Source organism: Urocampus carinirostris, chromosome 2, assembly GCF_059441175.1.
Source record: "Urocampus carinirostris isolate Australia breed hairy pipefish chromosome 2, RoL_Ucar_1.0, whole genome shotgun sequence".
Classification (NCBI taxonomy): Eukaryota; Metazoa; Chordata; class Actinopteri; order Syngnathiformes; family Syngnathidae; genus Urocampus; species Urocampus carinirostris.
Window position 1 is genome coordinate 34,064,585 of NC_142350.1, and position 13,061 is coordinate 34,077,645.

Sequence of the window (13,061 nt, forward strand, 5' to 3'; positions counted from 1 at the left end):
CTCTATCACAGAAACATCCCAATCAGTCTGATGATACCTAAAAAGCCAGCGTAACTCACCATTAGCGCCCCCTGGCCGTCATCAAACAAGTTGAATGTCCACAACAATAGTTTTGTTACATCCAGGACCATCCACAGAATCCAACTGTGTAAAATATTTACTCTAAAGCACAGATTAATGCAGACAGATAAAAAAATCTGCCTAAAAGCATTTCTGCTTCGTTTTACGTTCCTTAAAGAAAACTCCCATTAAAAAATAAACAGACTTGTAAAATTTGCCCTTATAATGTACTTAGTCTCTGACCTTTTTGATCGACACCATTCTCAGCCAATAGCAGTTTTTTTTTCACGGTCCACAGCCCGCGTTAGCCTATACGGGCCTGTTTGATAAAATGGAGATCTCCCCCTAGCTGCGAATATCTTCTGCCAATAGTGACCGATTCGAATGAAGATTGCCACATTGATTAGCCAATAGAATTCCTGACATGATTATATGCCATTTTTCGGGGGTGTATTCAAATCAGAACTGAAAATTAACGTGCGTAGAATGGAACCTGGGATAACTTTTTCTGCACGATCATTATGTGCAAGTGTCACCCATCATTCACTGACTTCTGAAAAGAGTAGACAAACCTGAACTTTCATATTTTATTTGTGAGGAGTCTGGAGGATGAGGGGTGATTATAACGAAGCTGCATGCCTGCTTCGCTGCGCAAATCCTCCACAAAAAAAAAAACTAACGAAGAACAATGATGGGTGGTTGTTTTTATTTTATTTTTTAATTCAGCGAGAAAGAAGCCAAGCCTAGCCCAAACCCAGACTCAATGATAGGCATTTTAAGCTTAATCCGGCCTGAATTTTGGCCAGGCTTAGGCCTAAATGTTACCTCTAGTGTGAACACAGCCAATGGATAAAGTTTCTCTCTGCTTCCATTTGAATTTGAAGCACGGGGACATAGTCTTTTTATAGTTAAATAAAAACAAAATACTAAAGGTCTTGCAGGTACAAATCATGATTACAAGGAACTGCTAGAAGATGGATGTAGTAACGTTGGTAATGGTGAAGTTTATTTGGGGAGGAGCTTCTGAGGGATTCAAGACCAACAATCTTCTCGTTCAATAGAACAATTTTCACAACTTTTTGTTTTTCCTGCGATTAAATTCACGGATTAATTTTTTCAAAAGACTTCTGGCTCTGGTCAAAGTCATCCTCAGCAATAAAAATATATCGATATGGAGGTAGAACAAAAGTACCCTGTTTAACTGAATTGTATTGGAAATAGAGTAGTTAAAGTGAATTCTCAAAAATGTAACCTGAGTGTTCACTTTTTAGGGGAATACTTTTTAAAATGTATGTGGATGAGAGAAAATGTTCTTTATTTTAAGTATTTCTTATTATTTAAAAATATGTAAACTGCCAATTTTTTAAGTATTGCTGATTTTTAGGAATCTCTTTATTTTACTTGACAAATAAGATAAAATAATGCAGCACGATTCAAAACATTATGCAAAGGTTTTTGCCAAAAGGGAAAGAAATTGTGAACATGAATAATCCTCAAAACGAGCAAATTTATCTGCCCTGTGACATAAAATTTGGGTCGTTTTTAGTTATTAATTTGCTTCCAATAAATTTGGGAAATTAGACATTTTCTGTCTTGGATTTGATCCCTCTTACCTTAAAATATTGTACTGTAATTTTTGTTTTAAAATCGCAACTAACTATTGATTTTACAGTATGTATTGCAATATCTTATCTAAGTAAATTCATAAAGGGACAGTGTGTATTATTTATCGCCTCCTAAAGGTAAATTTAAAAAATAAATCAATAAAAAAACATTTATTTAAACAATAAGCAAAAATACATTACCTATCATGTAAACGTGCATGTATTTTAAATACTCGTAGGTGGAGATATTTGCATTTATTTCACATAACACGAGCTTCCCCTAAAGAGATAAGACATCATTACCCAAAAGCCCAAAACTTCACAAAAGGGATGAATGATAAGAAAAAAACGGTGCAGTTAGGTCATTTTGAGTCTCTATAGTTTGTATTCTTCCTTGTGCTCTTGAGCACTCGTTTTTGGTTGCACTACACTACGGTAACATCTAGTGGTCAAATAATACACACTTTGCTTTTAAAATAAAAAATAACAATCTGCCATAATGACCATTTTTTTTACTAAATTTCCTGATAAATTAAGATACCATTATAGTAAAAATAAGGAAATGAGTAAAACGTTTGTGTCAATAGGGTACACATATTTCTTTTTATGGTCAATATAGTTGGGCACTTAAAAATATGCAGATTTGACCATCTTCCGCTTTTAATTGAAGACCCCTTAACTTTCTACTTTACTCAGATTTTAGTGCACAAAGACTTGACATCCCCAACCCAACGCTACATTGACAGCCGGGTGGTACGAACGCAGGCGGAGGGCGAGTGGCTGACTTTTGATGTCACCGAGGCAGTCAATGAATGGATGAATCACAGAGGTGAGCGCAGCCCAGGACGTCTCTAAATACATCATACAGGGCTCTGCAATTTAAACGTAATGTGATCTTTCCTCAGATAGAAACAGCGGATTCAAGCTCAGCCTCCATTGTCCTTGCTGTACTTTTGTTCCATCAAATAACTACATCATTCCTAACAAGAGTGAAGAGCTGGAAGCACGGTTTGCAGGTTATTTGATCTACAAGCCTTGCAAACAAAAATGCTGTAAATAATCGTTTTGAAGAAAGAAAGAATGAACTGAAAAAGGGATTAAAGAAAGAGAAAGAAAGAAAGAAAGAAAGAAAGAAAGAAAGAAAGAAAGAAAGAAAGAACAAAAGAGAGAAAGAAAGAAAGAGCAAAAGAGAGAAAGAAAGAAAGAAGGAAGGGACGTACAAAAAAGAAAAAAGAACTGAAGAACAAAAGAAAGACTAAAGAACTAAAGGGTAATAGAAATACTAAAGACTAAAGCATGAAATAAAGACCCAAAACCTAAAGAACAAAAAAAAGACTAAATTGCTAAAAAACAAAACAAAAGAAAGACTAAAAAAATAGAAAACTAAAAGAAGGCCTTAACACCTTAAGAACAAAAGAAAGACTAATGAACACAAGAACAAAAGACTTATGAACTAAAGAACAAAAAAAAGGACTAAAAGGCTAAAAGAAACCTAAAGAATGGTTTTAAAGGCTAAACAAAACTAAAGACAGCACAAACAGGGTAAAGAAAGAACTAAAGAAAGTCCTAAAATGCTAAATGGAGAACTAAACAGGTAACTTAAAATTAGTTTTACCTGGTTATATCAGTATCAGAAATTATTTTCCCCCCATTTTATTAACACTCCACTTATTGAAACATGAATAGTTTGTTTGTTTGTTTGTTTGTACATGATTCAATTGTTTGTTTGTTTGTACATGATTCAAATTGAATCTTTTCTTCCGGCGCCGTCACGAATGGCAGCCACTCCAGCAGCTCCCGTGTTATTTTCGATTGTTTTGTTCTCGATTGTTCTCAGCTCAGGGATGCTGCTGGAAATGTGAATTTCCCTTCGGGGATGAACAAAGTATCTATCTATCTATCTATCTATCTATCTAAAGGAAAGACTAAAATGCTAAATGGGGAAGTAAAGAAAGGACTAAAAGGCTAAAGAAAGGACTACAATTCTAAATGGAGAACTAAAGAAAGGTCTACTAAGGCTAAATAACTAACGAAAGCACTAACAGGGTAAAGAAAAAAACTAAAGAATTGACTAAAATGCTAAATAGAGAACTAAATAAAGGTCTAAAAGGCTCACTAACTAACAAAAGCACTAATTGGCTAAATAAAGAACTAAAAAATGACTAAAATGCTAAATGGAGAACTAAAGAAAGGACTAAAATGCTAAATGGAGAAGTGAAGAAAGGGCTAAAAAGCTAAAGAAATAGCTAAAGACAGGACTAAAGAAAGACCTCAAGAGGGGACTAGAGAAAGACCTCAAATATGAACTTAAGAGAGACCTAAAGAAAGACCTAAGGAAAGACTTCAAGAAAGAAATAAAGAAAGTCAAGTCAAGTCAAGTTTATTTGTATAGCCCTTAATCACAAAGAGTCTCAAAGGGCTGCCCAGACCACAGCTTATTGCAAACTACATACTATTATGACACCATCCCCTACTCTAAAACCTATCTGAGGGCAAATAATACAGATATTGTCAACATAAAATATAAGTTATTCAGATTCTAAAGAATTGACGTGTGTTTTAAGTTTAGATTTAAACATTTCCACTGAGGTGGCAGATCGAATCTCAGGGGGAAGAGCATTCCACAGCACCAGGGCCCGAATGGAGAAAGCTCTCGAACCTGCGGATCTCTTCTTGGCTCTTGGGATCACTAGTAGACCAGCATTTTCATAGCAAAGGCACCGGACCGGAACAAGGGGGGAAATTAAATCTGAAAGATATGAGGGAGCAAGTCCATGCATGATTTTGTATACTACCAAAATAAAGGAATAAATGACTACAGAAAAACCAAAGGACTAAAACAAACTGACAAAAGAAATAAGTAAAGAGCTAAATACAGAAAATTAAAAATAAATATGAAAAACATAGATTGATTTCAGATTAAAATTGATGAATTATTCATGTTATTCCCAGAAGAAATCATGGTTAAGTGACAGTGGTATCAAGCGCTTGTTCATTGATGCTCTAGGTATTGATGACAGCTTCATCAGCGGCGGGGATCTGAAAATATCAAAGAGGCTTCGCCACAACACTCGAGCGCCACATCTCTTGATCATGCTCCTACCCTCATACCGGTTAGAGTCTCCGTTTCACCATAAAACCCATCGGACGAAGAGAGCTCTAGATGCAGCCTACTGTTCCAGGTACTAAGACTGCTAAACTTGTTTTGTGGTAAACTAAAAACAAAATATTACCTAAGACGATGGTGGGCAAACATTTTGACTGGCGGGCCACATGGGATTAAAAAAAATGGCAAAAGGGCCGTGAGGAAAAAAATGATTTGTTTTTCTTCTTTTTTTATCTACCGTTACACTCTCGAATCCGATACCATGGCAGTACATGAGGGAAAAAGATAATATGGTCCCAATTTTGGGGCACTTTTAAAAATATGTTTGCATTTTTGTACATTCCATTCAAGCAAAAAATGAAATCACAAAAATATTCAGATAGATAAACAAACAAACATACATACATTTAGAAGTACATGTTATACTTTTTTTCTCTTTTAAAAGTAAACCATTTAATCAAATTGGTTTTGAAATGTTCAGAATTAAAAAAAGGAATGGATTATGTCCCTCAAAATGCAATAAAGCAGGTGTCTTCAATCGTTTTCAAGCTGGGAACTATTTTTTCTTACTAATTAGGAAAAAAGGACTCCGTTTGATATGCATTATGAAATAACAACTTATCATTTTACCACAATGTTGTTACTATGTTATAACAAGGTTCATTGGAAGTTGGTTAAATAGCCTCAGTCAATCACTAGAAATATCCTAGAAAATATCAATGACCCAGTACTGGTGTCATTATTTCAAAAGAGGGTCGCAGGCTCTTCAGCTGTCCTTATTTGGAGACCTTTGCAATCCTGCTAGCGTTATTAAATTTGATAAATTTCTTCCTAAATAAAATGAATACATGATAAAATTAGCCGTTATTTGAATGTCGGCAAAAACACATTTTATTACAGGTACATTTTGAAATTGTTAGATTTTTAACATTCTTGTTTGGCAAAGCAGTTGGAAAATCCTGATTGGTCTTATATTTTTATTTCATGTACTCATAAAAACGTGTTAATCTATATTTCTTGATGATGTGTTTGTTGTTTTACAAAAGTATGTGACATAACACCTGGGAACTATTAAAAATGAATGTAAAATAAAGATACATTTGTCCTAGGCTAATTCTTTGAATTCCAAATGCTTTTGGTTTTGTTCTATGAGATTGCGCATTGCAAAGGTTTTCAATTTTTTCTACCTTCTGCCTAATTCTGTAACTGCACCCTCTTTGTCAAGCTTGTTCATGGTGCCACCCCACAGGATTACACATCTCGTCTCTTTTCTCCCTTAAAAATCGTAGAAATGTTCAAGACAATTGTTGCTTAAGGACCCTTTACATCGACTTCAAGAAGGACCTCGGCTGGAGGTGGATTCATGAGCCCAAAGGCTACGAGGCAAACTTTTGTGCAGGAGCCTGCCCCTACCTATGGAGTGCTGACACACAGCATGCTAAGGTACTACAAGTTTAATAAGGAGTGAGAAAATTTGAAACACTTTAAGTAAAACTGGCATTTTTCAAATGGGGGTATGAGCCTCCCTCGGGATACCATATTTTCCGAACCATTAGGCGCCCCTAAAAACCCCAAATTGGCCAGAGGTTTGTAAGTGCCCCTTAATCCCCGGTGTGCCTTGCATACCACTGAATACGGAGGATAAGATTGGAAATGCATACGGTATTTTATAAGGTTTTACAGTATACTACCGTAATTGAGCAATGATAGAATAATCGATAAACATTGTCGGCCCTAAATGCAATACATTTTAGGCAATGGGATTCAAACCCAAATCATGCCAGTCAGGGCGCTGACACTTTACCACTAGAGCACTAGTGGTAGAGATGACATATGAAAAGGCATTACAGCTTATGTCATTACTACACTAATTTTAGTGTCAAAAACACTGATTTGGCTAGTGCATTTTGCCCTGCATTATGATGGGTTTAACATTCCCCCAAGGTCAATAACTGTGTGAAAGACAAAAATGGAAAACGGAAAGTCAACAAAATTTGTTTTTCGTACATATACATATTAAACCGAAAGGTTATTCACATACAGTCAAAGAAGTGTAGAGACTGTTAAACCAAATCAGAATGCACTGGGTAACCAGTGCTTTTGGCACCGTACGAATTGTGTAATAATGAGATAAGATCTAATGCCTTTTTGTATGTCATCTGTACCAAAAAAGGTCTGGTGGTAAAATGTTGGTACGCTCACCGCGATGAGCCGGTTTCAATCACATTACATACAATGATTTGTAATACTGTTTAATGAACAGTGTATAAAGAGCCCAACAGTTACTCAGAAAGCTTAGTGTAGTCTCAACGTTGTGCGCCTTATAGTCGGGTGAGCTTTACATATGAAAAATATTTGACAAAAGACTATTTTTAGGGGGTGCGCCTTATAATCCGGTGTGCCTTATAGTGCAGAAGATATAGTAATTATTGGATGGTGTCATTGTTTAAGGAAGATCGGGGGTTTGGGATGTGGCTCCTTGGCATTTAGAACAGGTTGTAATTGCTTATCTGAGGTTTTTGACCCTCCTCTGTTCTTCTTGCAAGTTCAAAATATATTGAAATCTTCTCTTCTTATTTTAGTTAACAAACTTAAAAAGCTTTATTTTCCTTTTTTTAATGTTATCCTTGAATGACCGACCTACCAGTTCTTACAATCTTCGATGAGTAGGGTTGAAAATTAGCTGGGAGAAAAAGATAAAAATACTAATGGCATCATGTCATAAATATGCTTTATGAGAAATAACTGAAATATGACAATATTACAACTGTTTTCATTATTTTTAAATATTTTGAAGAATAACAGCCCATTGGGTCATTTGGACCCACTTATGCATCCAAGGGTTTAGATCAAATAAAGATAACAAAAAAAGTAACAGTAGAATGAGCAAGCATTTCTGTAAGAAGTTATCAACATGATTCACATCCATTTATTAACATGAGAAAAAAAAATCCACAGGGCTCTGTACTTGGCCCGCTTATTTTTAGTATTCATACGGTTTCGCTTTGTTGATATTTGCAAGAATAATATTAGTTTCTATCGCTACGCATATGAACCTCAACTGTATCTGCCACTGGAGACAAATAGAAATATAAATAAATGTGAATTGATTTGACTTGAAAAGTGACATCCATTTATATATGTGTGCCCAATGCAAAACAGTTTTGTTTGGGCTACGAAATATACCACACGGGTTACGTGTCTTAAAACATTTGATTTGTGATGTTATTTTTGGCATTAAAATACCCCGTTTAATCATTATTGTTGCATTTGCAGGTGTTGGGCCTTTACAACACAATTAATCCCGATGCGTCAGCGTCACCCTGCTGCGTGTCCCAGGACCTGGAACCCCTCACCATCCTCTACTATATCGGCAAGACGCCGAAAATAGAACAGCTCTCAAATATGAAGGTCAAGTCTTGCAAGTGTAGCTAGAATCCAGGCCACCACAAGTCACGACACCCCCTCCCCTCCCTTGGTACAATAACACACACACGCACACCGATTGCAACCACGCTACATATTCTCATTCCAAAGACATGGATAGAGGTGGTTTTGAAGACTGAACAAATAAACCTCATTTCCAAAATGTCACCGCTGTTACAAGTACATAGCAGAGACTGTGATTCTATGAAGTCATGGATGGTCCAAGCCTCGGATTTCTTTTGTTTTACGTGCTGTTTAGCACGCAGCGAATCTAGCTGATGGGGAAATATTTTGATGATGAACATTAGTCCATGTTAAATTCCTCGTCAGTTTGTGTTGCTGAGCTTCACAAACAGCAAGCCCCTCTCAAGTCCCCCCAGTAGACTATCAGATGTCGAGATTCAACCTGTCATTTCCAATCAGGCTTCGTTTTCCTGGATGGGGAACAGTGCAGTTATTTTGGTGCTGACAAAGTTTAGCTGGGGTATTATTCCCTTGCAGATGAACAAAGGAAATGAAAGAAAAACTTATTGAAATGGCAATAGATAATCACAAATGTTTTTTTACAGAAACACGGTAAAATTAATGTCGATGATTTTATATCAGGATGCTCATATACACAGTTATCATATTCTCCCCCATAATTGAAAGAAATAACCAATGGTAGCTCTGTCACTTGTTTGCTAGAATTGTTAGAGCACCTACTGTATGTTAGGGCCCGGTCACACAGCCGTTTGCGTCTGAATCACGGCCAGAAATTTCTGCCTGTGAAGCAGACGCTGTTGGACGCTTTGAGATCGCCATACAGCAGTGCTTTACACGCAGTCGGAAATTCACACGCGGTTGGCAGTGCGAAAAAGTTTTGCGCTGCTCAAAACTTTAGGACCCGGTCAACAAGCCTTTCACGGGCGTATCGAGGCTGAATCACGGCCAGAAATTTCTGCCTGTGAAGCAGACGCTGTTGGACGCTTTGAGATCGCCATACAGCAGTGCTTTACACGCAGTCGGAAATTCACACGCGGTTGGCAGTGCGAAAAAGTTTTGCGCTGCTCAAAACTTTAGGACCCGGTCAACAAGCCTTTCACGGGCGTATCGAGGCTGAATCACGGCCAGAAATTTCTGCCTGTGAAGCAGACGCTGTTGGACGCTTTGAGATCGCCATATAGACGAGATACAGCAGTGCTTTACACGCGGTCGGAAATTCACACGCGGTTGGCCGCGCGAAAAAGTTTTGCGCTGCTTAAAACTTTAGACCACGTGTTAACCGCGGGCGGCACACGAGGTAATGACGCGGAAATGACGCGGAACGACGTGCTCTGGCCGCGGCCAGGGCGTGGTTACACATGGGTAGGATGCGAAATTTCAGCGGGTAATCGTTGGTGGAGCACGGTCATAGCATGTTCTGCGCCTGTATCGCGGTGTTATTACGTGCAATTAGCGTGTTACGCGTGTGACGGTCAAACGCCTTTCTCCGCGTATATACAGCGCGATTTGCCGAGCACACGTCAGTTGTGCTCGAGACGTCAAGGGGTGGACATGGATCCCCGTCACCGTAGTGACCTCGTCTTAATCCATTTTTATTTCTTGACATTTGTTTTCAATTCATAACAAGATAATAAAATAAAAATGAAAAACTATTACAATAATAACATATTGGCTTCTTCGGTGCCATAGCTTGAAATCTTGATCTTCACGGGACTGTGTCTTGAGCGGTTATAATTTCTACAGCCCGGTGTTATGCCGAGAAATGCATCCCCTCGCTACAACCACTTTTACCTCGTTTTATCTCACTTTTAGGGAATATAATGGTGAACATATAACCAAATCCACTTCGTCTTGCATTTGTTGGGAATGTAATACAACATAAACCATTTCGTCTTTGTTTTTGTTGTGAACGTAATCGAACGGTAATGCACACTATATATAAATCACTTTTGAGAACTGTTATGCACTCTACCGTAAAGCTTATTATGCAGAAATAAGCTTTATGGTAGAGTGCATAACAGTTTCAATACGAGCGATTTGAATAGAAAAAGGCAAAATAAACATGTTACCTGCTCAAAAGTGATTTGTATACGGCGTGCATTACCGTTCGATTACATTCACAACAAATACAAAGACGGAATGGTTTAAGTTGTATTACATTCCCAACAACTGCAAGACGAAGTGGTTTTGGTTATATGTTCGCCATTAAATTCCCTAAAAGTGATATAAAAGTGAGATAAAAGAGGTAAAAGTGGCTGTAGTAGCGAGGGGATGCAAATCTCGGCAAGGATGCATTTCTCGGCATAACGCCGGCTCGGCAGCTTTTATACCCGTGGTCCACACGAGAAAATGACGCGGAAATGACGCGATGAGGAAGCGGAACAGTCGCCGGCGTCTGTTTTGCAGGCATACCACCGATGAACAGCGGGTTGGCCAATTTTGCGCATTTTCCATCGCGGGCAACCACGGGCAAAAAAAAAAAACGCAAAATTTTACCCGCGATACAAACGCAAACGGCTGTGTGACCGGGCCCTTAGTTAAAGTAAAGCACTCAATTTTGCCAAAGTGACACTTTTTTGTACATTTATTGAAGACCATTTCCCTGCTTATCCAAATATTCCCCACACATAAATGGATGAACAAAAAATAATGGATACATAATAATTTATTGAAAGATGAGGTGGAATTGGTTGAACTCTCTATTAAAGTAGACCTTTGACATCTGTACCTGGCATTGAGATGAATTGAGGCCATGTTCCCTGTCCCTGAGTGAACATGTAGATATAATTATTTGTACAATGGCGACACGGCCTAGAGGACACACACTTTTGTTTTTATTCGCCTTCTAAAAGAGGCACAGTCAACATGAATCACCTCACGCGCTTGTCACAAGAGACAGATTAAGGCAAACACTGGAAGTTGATGTGATAAGTGTCTATATGTGAAACCAGTTCCGAATATCACACACATCCAACCTAACTTCATCTTTTACACCAGGGGTCGGGAACCTATGACTCTCTGACCGGATACCACTCTTCTCATGAGTGCATATGGCTCAAAAATAATATGCTACTTTCTCCTCTGTTGCATTTCAATTCTGATAGGCTCAAAATTGTGGTTTGTGCGTGCATAGCCGAAGCAACGCTGACAATAGAAAAGCTGTTCAGCCCATTAAATAATGGGCCCGGTCTTACCTACAGGTTACAGTCAAATCGCTAAATTATCCTTTATATGTATTAAAGAACGTATGTTCACTATTCAGACCCATAGAGCAAACTGTAACTACCCAAAAACGCTAGCCAAGCAAACAAAACAATTTGATTGGGTAAGTGGTAGGGGTGGGCGGAGCTATACACACACAGCGCGCTCCCCTCTCTCACAAGAGTCCACTGCGCTGAAGGGAAATACATCCTTGAAACTTTTGTTTGCCGTTTTTTGTGACGTATTTACAAAAGAACTCTGCTTGCACCTTGTTTTGAAACCATTATTTACGAAAAAGATGAAGGTCAAAATGAGCCTCAATGATCTTAAGTAAATAGTTGGAGAGAGACAGATTTAAAGCGGTATATTTGTTGATATGGGACACATGCCTTGAAATTATTCTTATTTCATAAATTGTATCAAGTCATCTAATGTCACACTAGGAAAAAATGCTTTTGCTTCATTTTTTCTTATAATATATGGTATGGCCCTTTCTAATATAGCCCTCTCTAATACACAAATAATATATATATATCATTCAATGTCAATGTTTGTAATATATATATATATATATATATATATATATATATATATATATATATATATATTTAAGCTCTTTAAGAACAAGTAGAGTTTAGCCCAAAAAAACAATGACTTTTCCCATTCTCCCCTCAAACCATATTTAGATTACTATTGTGTACTCAAGCACAATATATATATATATATATATATATATATATATATATATATATATATATATATATATATATATATATATATATATATATATATATATATATATATATATATATATATATATATATATATATATATATATATATATATATATATATATATATATGTATAATTGCTATTATGGCTCTTTGGGTCAAAATGGTTCCCAACCCCTGTCTTATACTCTCCTGTGTTTACCCACATCTCAACCTTAAATGCATTTGTCTTTGTTTTGTATCCTTTGTATTTTCTAACGTATTCATTGTTTTGCTATTTAAGATGTTCTTCACCCCCACACAACTTTGATTATATTCGAGAGGACAGTCAACTTTGTATCATAGAAATGCAACATTTTCAAACTTTTGTATTTTTCAGTTGCTCTAGTAAAGATTGTTTTTGTGTAAAATGTTCATCATTTTTTTTAAACAATTGACTGCTCCGTTGGTTGATTAAGGTTGACATCTGTGGACACTATCTGCAAAAGAGTTTCTTAATCGCAGCAGGAATGTGTTACTTGTCTTTACTAGACATTTCCCCGCTGATTATTTTTTTAATTGTAAGAAATGGAGTGAATGAGTTTATTTTTAAGGATGTTCAAGCATGTGGCTTAAAATTTAGTGTTTTCTTTACAAAATCAAATATGAGGTTCTTCCGTAAACTTGCACATGAGGCTATTAGTCAGGTGCGCTCTGTAGTCCGCAATTAAAAGTATTTGAAAAAACGCACGCCTCTAAAATTGCTAATGTATTTTTGCCATGCTTTTAAATCAAAAATGTGATGTTTTCCACCACTAGTTTTTCCCTTAACCACTTGGGTCGTCATTTCCCGTGGTGTGCTTTAGGCAAGTATAGCCTGGTGGCAGCCATCCCTGAATAGGCCAACAAATGTTTCCACCCGGTCTCAAACTGGGCACCAGTCACATGTTAGGCGAATGTGTTAACCAC

At 37.1% G+C, this 13,061-nt stretch overlaps 1 protein-coding gene across 1 annotated transcript in view; it reads left to right on the plus strand.

The window, feature by feature from the left end:
- Nucleotides 1–10,114, plus strand: part of tgfb2 (transforming growth factor, beta 2) — a 60,307-nt gene extending 50,193 nt beyond the window's left edge. The window contains exons 3-7 of the mRNA XM_088326246.1: nt 2,361–2,493; nt 2,570–2,680; nt 4,672–4,846; nt 6,060–6,213; nt 8,047–10,114. Of these exons, the coding sequence (XP_088182372.1) occupies nt 2,361–2,493; nt 2,570–2,680; nt 4,672–4,846; nt 6,060–6,213; nt 8,047–8,205 (732 nt within the window). The 3' untranslated portion in view covers nt 8,206–10,114. The remainder of the gene's footprint in view (nt 1–2,360; nt 2,494–2,569; nt 2,681–4,671; nt 4,847–6,059; nt 6,214–8,046) is intronic.
- The last annotated feature ends 2,947 nt before the right edge of the window (nt 10,115–13,061 follow it).